This window comes from Trachypithecus francoisi, unplaced genomic scaffold (assembly GCF_009764315.1).
Source record: "Trachypithecus francoisi isolate TF-2019V2 unplaced genomic scaffold, Tfra_2.0 Lachesis_group19, whole genome shotgun sequence".
Lineage (NCBI taxonomy): Eukaryota > Metazoa > Chordata > Mammalia > Primates > Cercopithecidae > Trachypithecus > Trachypithecus francoisi.
This window is the reverse complement of record NW_022681464.1, coordinates 29,600,990-29,614,033: the sequence shown is the minus strand read 5'-3', so window position 1 is coordinate 29,614,033 and position 13,044 is coordinate 29,600,990. Positions and strand designations below refer to the sequence as shown.

Genomic DNA, 13,044 nt, shown 5'->3' with positions numbered 1-13,044 from the left:
GACATGAGCTGCCACACCCTGCCACTTGTGGTTATTTTAAAGTCAAATGCTTAATATTTCCAGTGTTTGGGCTACCTGTGACTCTGCTTCTGTTATCTGCCTTTTTAATCCTGTTTCTTTGCTGCACTTGGTAATATTTAATTAAGTGTCAGATCTGTATGAAAAAAATTGGCAAATGCCTCACTTATTTGTAGGATCATGGTCTATTCATCCCTCAAGTTCTGGAAGCCTTGGACCTCAACTTCCTGTCTCTCTCTCCTCATGAGATTGCCTAATGCTCTGTTGGCTTTTCTGCCTCTTAGCAGCTGCTGTCTCTGTGGCTTCTTAGTGTCTTGTTCCACATCAAGAATCAGCATGTGTCTAGAGGAAAAACAACATGGAGAAAATTGGGGTTACTTCAGTGAGGTTGTCTTCTCTCAGGGCTGTCGTCCCTCAAGACCTGGCTCCCTTGGCAGCTCTCTGATGCCTTCAAATAAACTTAAAATTGTTCTGGCTTTATTAGTTTCTTGTCCTCAAAACAATTGTCTGATATGAGTAATGGTCTGTAACAGAAGCAGAAGTCCTTTTGTAATTCTTTATACTTTTTTATGTTACAAATATCTACTAGAGTTAGTGTTTTGCAATTTACTTTCTTTTACAGTATATTTTGATGAGCAGAAATTCTTAATTTTAAAGTTGTTGAATTTGGCAGTTTCTTTTATGATTAATACTTATGCCTTATTTAAGAGATCCTTCTGGAGATCACAAAGATAGTCTCCTATATTGTCTTCTAAAAGGTTTGAAGTCTCATATTAATTTTCTTTTTTTTTTGAGAAATGATCTCTGTCACCTAGGCTGGAGTACATTGAGCGGCACTATCATGCCTCACTGCAGCCTCAAATTCCTGGGCTCAAGCAAGCCTCCAGAGTAGCTAAGACAACAGGTACACGCCACAACAATCGGCTAGTTTTTAAATTTTTTTGTAGAGATGGGGATCTTGCTTTGTTGTCCAGGCTGGTCTCGAACTGGTGGCCTCAAGTAATCCTCCTGCCTCATCCTCCCAGAGTGCTGGGATTACAGGTGTGAGCCATCATGCTCAGCCTATTTGAATATCTTTTTGTCTTCAAGAGTTAAACTTTGGTTTTTGTTTTTTCCTATGGTTTGGAGGTTTAGGGATCCTAATTCACTTTTCCCCATGTAGGAAACCACTCGTTCCAGCAGCATTATTGAACAATTTGTCCTTCCTTAGTGATCTGTAATGTCTCCTATGTCATATACATATGGGTCTTCTCTTTTTTTTATCTTTCTTTTTTGTAAATGCCTCTAATCAATAGTTATTTTTTATCTCTATTTCATTTTATTGGCTAATTTTAAAATTTCCTGTAGCATACAGTTAGTTTACTATAATTTCAAAAGAAGTTTTATATTTGGTAATGCATATTTTCTACCTACTTCTCCTTCTCTTTTATTTCCTTTTCTTCCTCCACTTTCATACTCCCTTCTCCCTCTCTTGATTTCCTTGGCTCTACTTGAGCTTTTGCTATTCCCTATACATTTAACAATCAACTTTTTAAATTCCACCAGTAATCTGTTAGAATTTGAATTGGCATGGCCTGAGTCCATAGGCCCACTGTCTTCCAGCTGATTTATTATAATTTGGATCCTTCTATGAACATGATTTATATCTTCATTATATATACCCTTTTAAATATCTTTCAAAAAATAATCTTTTTATAGAGATTCTGCATGATTTGTTGCATTTATCTGTTAGGTTTATTCCTAGATACCTTATCTTTTTTGTTGGTATTATATTTTTGGTAACTGCCTTTTCTTTTATTAGCATAGAGAAATTCAGGACTTTAAAAAATCATATACCAATAGCTTTGTTACTATTTCTAATAATTTCTAGATGATTTTAGATTATTTATATAGACAGTGTCAAGATTGAGATTAGAATTATAGGTTGACTGTTTTGTCTTTTTGCTTTGAAGATGTTATTCCATTGTTTTTGGGTGTTCATATAAAATATATGTTCACATTTAAAGATAAACATGCAAGGAAGTATCCTTGAGTCAAGCTACAGGGAAACATTAATACATTTGGAATTCCAGTGACTTCAAACATAGGATGATGAAATAATAAGTGTTAAAAACTAGTATAAAGTTTTGTTTTGTTTCGTATTGTGTTTTTGAGGCGGAGTCTTGTTCAGTCGCCCAGGCTGGAGTGTGTCGGCACGATCTCGGCTCACTGCAAGCTCCGCCTCCCGGGTTCTCGCCATTCTCCTGCCTCAGCCTCCCGAGTAGACAGGACTACAGGCGCCCGCCACTACGTCCGGCTAGTTTTTTGTATTTTTAGTAGAGACGGGTTTTCACTGTGTTAGCCAGGATGGTCTCGATCTCCTGACCTCATGATCCGCCCGTCTCGGCCTCCAAAAGTGCTAGGATTACAGGCGTGAGCCACCGCGCCCGGCCTAGTATAAAGTATTTAAAAATAAAATACGGAATCTCAAAAAGGCGCAAGAAGCAATTTATTTTAAAAAATAACTGCAAATACTTGAAAAAGAACCAAATAAGACTTTTAGAAGTAAAAAACATAGTCAATAAATCTAAAACTTTGTTGTACAGGTAAATCAGATTAAACCTGAGGGTCTAAACTGAGTTTGCTTTCTTCCAGAGAGGATTTGTGACTGTTTCTAGTAGACCCAAGGATTACTATTGACTTGGAACCACTTTGGTCTTGTTCCAGGGAACTTGACTTACCCAGGAGCCTCAGATACAGTTTTCCCGCTGTAATCAAGAACTAGTGCTAGCCACAGTCATTTGCCCTTGAGGCAATTCTTCCTTTAGGCTATGCTCATTGCTTAATTTTTTTTTTTTTTTTGAGACGGAGTCTCACTCTGTCGCCCGGGCTGGAGTGCAGTGGCGTGATCTCGGCTCACTGCAAGCCCCGCCTCCCGGGTTCACGCCATTCTCCTGCCTCAGCCTCCCAAGTAGCTGGGACTACAGACGCTTGCCACCACGCCTGGCTAATTTTTTGTATTTTTAGTAGAGACGGGGTTTCACCGTGTTGGCAAGGATGGTTTCGATCTCCTGACCTCATGATCTGCCCGCCTCGGCCTCCCAAAGTGCTGGGATTACAGGCGTGAGACACCGCGCCCAGCCTCATTGCTTATTTATACTGACACCTTTTTTTGACAGGTCCTGTGAACCAAACAATAGAATGAAAATGTCTTATGCTGTGTAATTGCTCCTCAGTAAATCTAGTCCACTTACTTCCTGAAGCAAAAATGTCACTATTAGTATTTTCTTTGGGAAATTTCTGACTTGTTACTTTCGCTTATTTATCTGTTGACTACTTATTGCTTTGCAGACTTATGTACATATGCTGTACATATTAATTCTATGTAGTGGTTCTTTGATGTATATATTGTAAGTATTTTTCTCCTAGTTTTTTGTTTAACTTGGAAATTTGTGTTTAGTGTTTCATATATGGAAATTTTAAATTACAGTATAAAGTTTAGCAGTCTCTATGGCTTTTGAATTCTAATGTATCCTTTCGTATTATGAGCCCAGAATGATGTGCTTCTGTATCTTCTTCTAAGATATCTGTATGCACTTACCTCAAATATAGATATGTACCTTTACATCTTCAATAATTCTTGATTTTGTTTTTGTAAATGTGTGAGACAGAGATTAAATTTTCCTCAAATGAGTTATCTCAGCAGTAGTAAAGAGTTCATCATCTTTACCTTTCTTATTTGTAATGCCACCTTTATCTTATAGTAAATTCTCATTTATAAAAGGGAAAATTTCATTTTAGTGATACATTTTTATTTTATTTTATTTTTTGAGAAATTTTTTGAGATACAGTTTCAATTCCGTTTTATTTTTTGAGATACAGTTTCACTCTGTTGCCCAGGCTGTGGCACGATCTTGGCTCACCACAACCTACACCTGCCGGAGTCAAGCAATTCTCGTGCCTCAGCTTCTCGAGTAGCTATAACTACAGGTGCGCACCACCACGCCCGGCTTATTTTTGTATTTTTAGTAGAGACGGGGTTTTGCCATATTGGCCAGGCCGGTCTCAAACTCCTGACCTCAGGTGATCCACCTGCCTCGGCCTCCCAAATATTTGTTTTATTTTGATGTTACTATTTTGGTGTTTTCGATTGTTATAACATCTTTATTTATTTTTCTAGCCCATAGTTAAAATAAGTCCTTTTTGTATATTCCTTTTTATCGAAGGTATTTTAATTTTGCTCATTATTTTTCTCTTGTGCATGAATTTTAGAATCAGCATGAATTTTAGAGTCAGCATGGCAGTTCCATGAAGTTTGTATCGAATTGTGTGATTAGGTTAATTTGGGTGGTGGGGTCGAGAATTGGCTTAAACATTTTTCTTTTTATGATACAGAAGATTACCATCTGAAATTTTTTTAAAATTTAATATTTGTTAGAATTTGGTAAGGTTGTAGGTAACAGAAAAACTGAAAAGCCATTGCGTAAGCAAGTTATCTTTCATATTCAGAAAAACTGAATTGCAAGGATCACAGTCTGTGGTGTTGGGGATCCGTGCTCCTTGTTTACCTCCTTTCTGTTCTTCAGACACACTAGTCATGGTCCCACTGTACAGTTTTATTTATTTCTTATATTCTTTAATGTTTTTAATGTTTAATTTTTGGGGGTACATAGGTGTATATTAATGGGGTACATGAGATTTTGATAAAACCCACTGTACTGTTTTCTATGTGGTATGCACTGAAAGCTGTCCCTCGGTCTTCATATGACATGGTCTTTCATATTTCAAATCTGCCTCCTTAGAGAGGTAAATTTTGCTTGGCCAACCAGTATAAAGTAGCTTCCAGTCATACCTGCTGTCTTGAGGTACTTATCTAAAATTATTTTGTTCATTCATTTGTTTACTCTTTGCCTCCGTGTATTTCCCACTTCTTAATTGTCTATGAAAGCTTACAATAATGATTGCTTACCACAGTATGTATACCGAGTGTTTGGAACAATGCCTGTTTCATAATAATCACTCAAATATTTGTTGAAATGGTGAATTTTGAAAAAGGAGTATTTATAATCTCAGCTATTTCTTAGATATTTTTGTACAAAGATGCACTTTTCATTTTTGTACAGTACTTTCTAGTAATTCACAATCACACATGGCTTTATATATATCTTTTTATAGTGTTTTTAAAAATTTAATTTTGCTTCCATGGATACTTACTATCACTTCAGTTATTTATTTATTGTTTTTGAGACGGAGTCTCACTCTTTCTCCCAGGCTGGAGTGCAGTGGCATGATCTCGGCTCACTGCAAGCTCCGTCCTGGGTTCAGGCCATTCTCCTGCCTCAGCCTCCTAAATATCTGGGACTACAGGCACCCATCACCACGCCCGGCTAGTTTTTTATATATTTTTTTAGTAGAGACGGAGTTTCACAGTGTTAACCGGGATGGTCTCAATCTCCTGACCTCGTGATCCACCTGCCTCAGCCTCCCAAAGTGCTGGGATTACAGGCGTGAGCCACTGTGCCCGTCCCTACTTCAGTTACTTTTTAAATGAAAGTGATAATAGACCCTCGATGTTGGCTCTTTTGTTAAATAAGAAGAAATAGTAGTGAATAGTATTAGCTCTTATCTTGACCAAACTGTATGATATTTAATAATATAGAATGATATTTTCATAGTTTTTCAAAACTATTTTATTAACTTATACTTTTTGGGGGGATTCATTTGTGACTTTTTCTGCTAAGAAGATTCTGTTTTCTATTCTGTCAGTATAGCTGGGGCGAATATGGGAAGCTGTATTGTGCTTAAACACCAGAGGGTGCCAGAGATTCACGTCGTTTCCATCATACTTCAGAATCAGAAGTGGCAAACAGGATAGTACCTCTGCATGTTTGCATAACTGTATTTCAACTGAAGATGTGATGATAATAAGGAATTAACATCAATATTTTTATGTGATAATTTATTTTAAGTCCTTATATTTTAGAGATACATAATAAAATACTTATGGATAATATGTATATATTATATCTGGTAGTGAAGGTGTTCTAACAACTAGGGGCTTTAGTGTGATTTTTACTACTTTAGAAAGACACTCTTGGAAAATAATATAGGACCAGATTATGTGCTATTTGCATAGATGATATTACTCTACCAATTTTAATGTCCATTTTTTCCCTGCTACAGGAATTAGATTCTCTAGTGTATATTAACTTATTTTAACTTTCATCATATGTAATTCATTGTTTCATGTGTTACGAGTCTGTTTGTCCTTGTGTGTGCTCATGCCTGTAATCCCAGCACTTTGGGAGGCCGAGGTGGGAAGATCACCTGAGGTCAGGAGTTCGAGACCAGCCTAACCAACATGGCGAAACTCCAGATCTACTAAAATTACAAAAATGAGCCAGGTGTGGTGGTGCACCTGTGGTCCCAGCTACTTGGGAGGCTGAGGCAGGGAGAACTCGGGTGGCAGAGGTTGCAGTGAGCCGAGATGGAGCCATTGCACTCCAGCCAAAAACAAAACAAACAAACAAAAAACCCCAAAATTAGCTGGGCATAGTGGCACATGCCTGTAATGCCAGCTACTTGGGAGGCTGAGGCAGGAGAATCACCTGAGCTCTGGGAGTGAAGGCTGCAGAAAGCTGAGATTGCACCACTGGACTCCATCCTGGGTGTCTTAATAAAAAAGAGAGAAAAAAAGAAATGAGGTTGTTGAACAAAACTTACATCTATTACCATGAGTTTGACAGCTTTCCAGTAGTTATATTTTCTGATCTGATTGGTCGAGATACATGTAATTTTGGATTATGTATTAGAATCTAAATTTGGAAGAACTGTGTAACTCAGTGAACCAGTATTTTCCATATTACCAATGAATGATGTTGCACAGCCATGCCTGAGTAACAGATCCCATTCAAAATGCAGAAGGACCAGTGGATTTTAAAAAGATTTGTAAAAATAGAAGGTAGTACCACTATTGTTCTATTTTTAAATTTTGGTATGTTAATTTTCATTAAAGTATGTTATTTATGGTAATACATATTTGTTAGTTTTTTTTTTTGAGACAGAGTCTTGCTTTGTTGCCCAGGCTGGAGTGCAGTGGCACCATCTCGGCTCACTGCAAGCTCCGCCTCCTGGTTTCACGCCATTCTCCTGCCTCAGCCTCCGAGTAGCTGGGACTACAGGCACCCGCCACCTCGCCCGGCTAATTTTTGGTATTTTTAGTAGAGATGGGGTTTCACCGTGTTAGCCAGGATGGTCTCGATCTCCTGACCTCGTGATCCGCCTGCCTCGGCCTCCCAAAGTGCTGGGATTACAGGTGTGAGCCACCGCGCCCGGCATATTTGTTATTTTTTAATGAATAAATAATTCCAATTTTTAGTTTCTGATGCAGTTTTAGTTTCTAATACAGTTTTCATACAAAATTACATAAGAGGGTCATTTTCACTCCCATTTTACAGATAAGGGGCTCGATGAATAGAGGTGGGAAGAAACTTGTCCATGGTCATCCTAGTAGTAATTTTTATTTATTTATTTATTTATTTATTTTTTGAAATCAAGTCTCACTCTGTAGCCCAGGCTGGAGTGCAGTGGCATGATCTCAGTTCACTGCAACCTCTGCCTCCCGGGTTCAAGCAATTCTCCTGCCTCAGCCTCCCGAGTAGCTGGGACTAGAGGCATGCAACCACGCCCAGCTCATTTTTGTATTTTTAGTAGAAACGGGGTTTCACCATATTGGCCAGGTTGGTGCTGAATCCCTGACCTCAGGAGACCCGCCCACCTCGGGCTCCCAAAGTGCTGGGATTACAGGTGTGAATCACTGCACCCAGCCATCCTATTATTAATGGTCAGAACAGGGCCTGAAACCTTGACCTCTTTAGAATCAGTATTCTTAATTTTTATAACGCAGTATTTTTCTTAGTTTGGTCCTTAGACCATTTGTATCATGATCATCTAAGTGTGCCTGATAGAAGACTCCAAATCCCTGGTCTCCATCATAGGCCTACCAGATGAGAATCTTGTGTACTGTGTGGATGTGTGTTTGACATTGAGACCTGCATTTTAAATATACTTTCTAGGTGTTTCCTAAAAACACTGTTGTTTGAGAAGTACCGCAGTATGCTACGCTACATTTGAGTTAATAAGAAGAGAGGGAAATTCTCATGAGAAAAACAACTTTAAGCATAGAAGAAGGAATAAGCAGCATATTGTGTGAATTTACTGACTCACTGGTAGAGGCTGTGCTTGAGAGAGGTGAAAAAAGAATATTGAAGGCAAACTTACTTTATTACAGATTTAGTAATCTAAGGAAATAACTAGATCTTAAAACAATTTTTTTTGTGTATATATATATATACACATATATACACACACATCTTTTTTTTTTTTTTTTTTTTTTTGAGACAGAGTCTTGCTCTGTCGCCCAGGCTGGAGTGCAGTGGTGTGATCTCAGCTCACTGGAAGCTCTGCCTCCCGAGTTCATGCCATTCTCCTGCCTCAGCCTCCCGAGTAGCTGGGACTATAGGCGCCCGCCACCACGCCCAACTAATTTTTTGTATTTTTAGTAGAGACGGGGTTTCGCCACATGAGCCAGAATGGTCTCAATCTCCTGACCTTGTGATCCGCCCTCCTCGGCCTCCCAAAGTGGTGGGATTACAGGCGTGAGCCACAACGCCCAGCTGTTTTGTTTATATTTTAAAAACTTATTTATTTGACTAGGTAATGTGAACATTTTACACAAAATTTATAAAGTACATAAAGGTATGCAATGGGAAAAGTAAGGGTTCCCCTCACTTCTTTATCCCCCTGTTACCCAGGTTCCCAGCCTAGAGCCAACCAGTTACCGCTTTTTTTTAGGTTCTTATGTATTGTTCTAAGTATAGTATTTTTTTTTCTTGGGTCCAGTATACTTTATTGATGGTACAGGAGAAGATGGAGCCCCCAGATATAGTATTCAACACAGATGGTAATATATAATACATACATAATATTTCGCTTTTTTTTTTAACCACTTAATAGTAATCTTGGAGATTGTCTCATCAGTACACATTCACTGTGATTTTGATATTTTTAACAAAGTTCCATAATGATGGACATTTGGGTTGTTTCCATCGTTTCATAAGTGGAATGAATGGTAGAGTACACTGGGGACAGCTGATGGACTTTTAACCATCTTGGATGAAAAGAAAGATGTCTGTTTTCATTTCTTTGTCTTTCATTGCAGAGGATTTATGGACGACTTGGTGTAACTCCAAATGCTTCTTGGTGTTTCTCATTTGCCAGAATGAGAGAGGGAAAGTTGGGACCTACAAGACAAAGTTACTTCTGATTCATCCATCTGTTATTAAATATACATTGGTGGTTAGAGACACTATAATTACTTTCAAACGCTTACAGGGAAAGATAGCCATTCTTCACTTCTCTTGATTGGATGAATTAAGTAAAGTAATGCCGTTAGTTACAAGGAGAGACCTCTAATTCTTTTGGTCTCTGAAACCTCTCTCTCCCTCCTCCCCCACCTCAAACACACACACAAAGCCTAAAACCTCTAACTTTTTTTTTCTATTAGAGATGAAGATGACATCAATGATGTGACTTCTATGGCAGGGGTCAACCTTAATGAAGAAAATGCCTGCATCTTAGCAACAAACTCTGAATTGGTTGGCACACTCATTCAGTCATGTAAAGATGAACCATTTCTTTTTATTGGAGCTCTACAGAAGAGAATTTTAGACATCGGTAAGTATAGAGTTATGATTACTGACCTGATAGACATGTCTGTTTGAGGGAAAATATTATCAAAAGAGACAATCTGGGTTGGTTGTCCTGGAGCTCTGATACTTAAATAAGATTCTAGAAATCAAGATTTCATGGGCTTTACAGAAAGAAGTAGTTTATTTAAAAAATTATTAATATAACATGGTTTTGGGTTTGGTTAACATTTTACTCATATTTCTTAATGGAGGAATAGTTGAATGTATTTTTGCATGAATATATAATATAGTATACTATTTTTTTCCCATCCTATTCCTTCCATAGTTGGACTTTTGGCATATATGTGTACTAATGCACACTTATGTTACATGTTTGTGTTTATGAAATACAGGGACATCCAAAGAAAGTAACTCCCTTTCCCTTTTCTTAACCGTGAAATTTAAACCCGTTCTTACTTTAAAAGAACTAGATTAGAGTCTTAGGGTCCTCTCTAGGGTCGGAGTAGTTGTTAGATGGCTGCAGTGTGAAAGAAAATGTAAGAAAACACGGCCAGACACAGTGTCTCATGCCTGTAATCCTAGCACTTTCGGAGGCCAAGGTGGGCGGATCACCTGAGGTCAGGAGTTCGAGAGTAGCCTGGCCAACATGGTGAAACCTTGTCTCTACTAAAAATACAGAAAATTAGCCAGGTATGGTGGGGTGCTCCTGTAGTCTCAGCTACTCAGGAGGCAGAGGCACGAGAATCACTTGAACCCAGGAGGCGTCTTCACCTATGTCAAATTTTTGGGGCCAGTACTAATGAACTTCAAATATACTTAAGTAAGACCTTTATATTTTATAATGAAGGCTTGATACAAAAATGTGAAGGTTTCTGATTTTTATAGACCTATGGTATATTTAAGAACTACAAAGTTCATTATTATTACAATTTTTAGGTCTACTTCACAGGTACTCAGTAAATAAATATTTTAGCTACTGTATGCTATATAAATGACCAGGGTTTTCTTCTTCTTTTTTTTTTCTCAAGATGGAGTCTCATTCTTGTCACCCAGGCTGGAGTGCAGTGGCGCCATCTTGGCTTACTGCAACCTCTGCTTCCCAGGTTCAGGTGATTCTCCTGCCTCAGCCTCTTGAGTAGCTGGGATTACAGGTGCCCACCACCATGCCCAGCTAATTTTGGAATTTTTAGTAGAGACAGGGTTTTGCCATGTTAGCCAGCCTGGTCTTGAGCTCCTCACTTCAGGTGATCCACCCGTCTCCCAAAGTGCTGGGATTATAGGCTTGAGCCACCATGCCTGGCCTACATTCCTAATTTAAATCGTGAATACATTATTGTGAAAAACTAGAGCTTTCAAGCCCAGAAGAGCTGATTGTAAAATGTGTTTGTTTTCTCTTTGCTTGTTTCCCTCCCTCCCTGTCTTCCTTCATTCCTTCACTTCTTCCATTTTCTTCTTTGCATATGTATTTTATATTACATAGAAACCAGTTCCTTAATTTGGGAACAAGTCTCATCTCTAAACCTTCCTGTGATGGCTTGGGAAATCTATTGGTAGCTTAACTCCTTATTGCCATATAATTATCTAGTGCTTTGGTGAAATATAAATAGATACTTAGTTTTATCAGTTACCCTCCCTTCCAACTTTTTTTTTTTTTTTTTTTTTGAGACTGAGTTTCGTTCTTGTCGCCCAGGCTGCAGTGCAGTGGCGCAATCTTGTCTCACTGTAACCTCTGCCTCCCAGGTTGAAGCGATTCTCCTGCCTCAGCCTCCCGAGTAGCTGGGATTACAGGCGCCCACTACCATGCCTGGCTAATTTTTTGTATTTTTAGTAGAGATGGGGTTTCACCATTTTGCCAGGCTGGTCTTGAACTCCTGATGTCAGGTCATCCAAAATGCTGGCCTCCCAAAATGCTGGAATTACAGTCATGAGCCACTGTGCCCAGCCTCCTTCCAAATTTTATTTCCAGTTTGGTTTAAACCTTGATTATAAAATAGAAAATTTTTTGGCATTAAAAGCATTTTTGATCACTTAGGACAGGGATAAGCAACTTTTTCCTTCAAAGGGCAGATAATATTTGCCACTTTTGTAGGTTATATGGTTTCTGTCACAATTGCTCAATTAGGCTGTCATAGTACAAAAGCAGCCATAGACAATATGTAAACAAATGGACGCAGTTATCGTCTTAGTCATGTTGGACTGCTGTAACAAAATACCATAAATTGGATGGCTTAAACAGCAAATGTTTATTTCTCATAGTTCTGGAGGTTGGCCATTTGAGATCAGGGTGCTAGCACGGTTGGATTCTTGGTGAAGGCCTTCTTTCTGCTATTCAGACAGCCATCTTGCTATGTTTTGACGTGGCAGAAGGATAACTAGCTAGCTCTCTGGTCTCTTCTTAGGGTGAAGGCAGTACTTTTATGACCTGATTGTCTCCCAAAGGCGCCAACTCCAAATACCATCTCACTGGCATTAGAGCTTCAACATGAATGATTTTTGGGGAGATGCAAACATTTAGTCCATGCAACTGTATCCCCATAAAACTTCACTTACAAAGCGTGAACAGATTTAGCCTGTTAGCCATAGTTTGGTGACCTCTAATTTAACACAATAAGGGAATAACTATTTGCATTTTTACTTCTTTTTAAAAAAAAAAAAAATTATTTTTGGGATGTGGTCTTGCTCTGTTGCCCAGGCTGGAGTGCAGTGGTGCTGTCATAGCTCACTGCAGCCCCAACTTTCCAGGCTCAAGTGATCCTCCTGCCTCAACCTTTTGAAGTAGCTGGGACTACAGGCGCGCACTACTAAATCTGGCTTATTTTTGTATTTTTCTGTAGAGACAGGGTCTCACTATGTTGACCAGGTTGATCTTGAACTCCTGGGCTTAAATCATTTTCAGCTCTTAGTGATGAAGTACAAACTTGTCAAATAATATGGAAAACTTCAAGAATTCTTACTTCTGAATTATCTAGGCCCCCCCCCCCCTTTTTTTTAAAGTAAGGTCATAGAGTGAATGCAGTTACATATTTCTAGGGATGTTTTCCATTTATAATAAAATTCCGTCCTTGTAGAATGGTTCAGAACCAAGGCTATTTCTTAAAAATAGAAATTACAAATTTGCCCAAAGATTTTGTTTTTGGAAAAAGGATTTTTCTACTTGAATAATGTTAACAGATAAAATGGCAGTGTTTTTTTTTTTTTTCCCAATTACTTAAATTAAATTGCATAGACATTCAGTAAAATCACATAACCGGTGTTCAAGCACCAACTAGATCTCAATCAGTTTTGTTGATTTTGTTAAAAAGGGTGTTTTGTTTTAAAATGGGAATTTTTCTACAGT

General features: G+C 38.4%; 1 protein-coding gene across 2 annotated transcripts in view; it reads left to right on the top strand.

Annotated features, from left to right (window-relative positions):
- Nucleotides 1-13,044, top strand: part of TAF4B (TATA-box binding protein associated factor 4b) — a 158,072-nt gene that overhangs the window by 72,066 nt on the left and 72,962 nt on the right. For both annotated transcript variants that reach the window (XM_033178079.1, XM_033178080.1), the window contains exon 10: nucleotides 9,563-9,732. In XM_033178079.1, coding sequence (XP_033033970.1) covers nucleotides 9,563-9,732 — 170 coding nt within the window. The remainder of the gene's footprint in view (nucleotides 1-9,562; nucleotides 9,733-13,044) is intronic.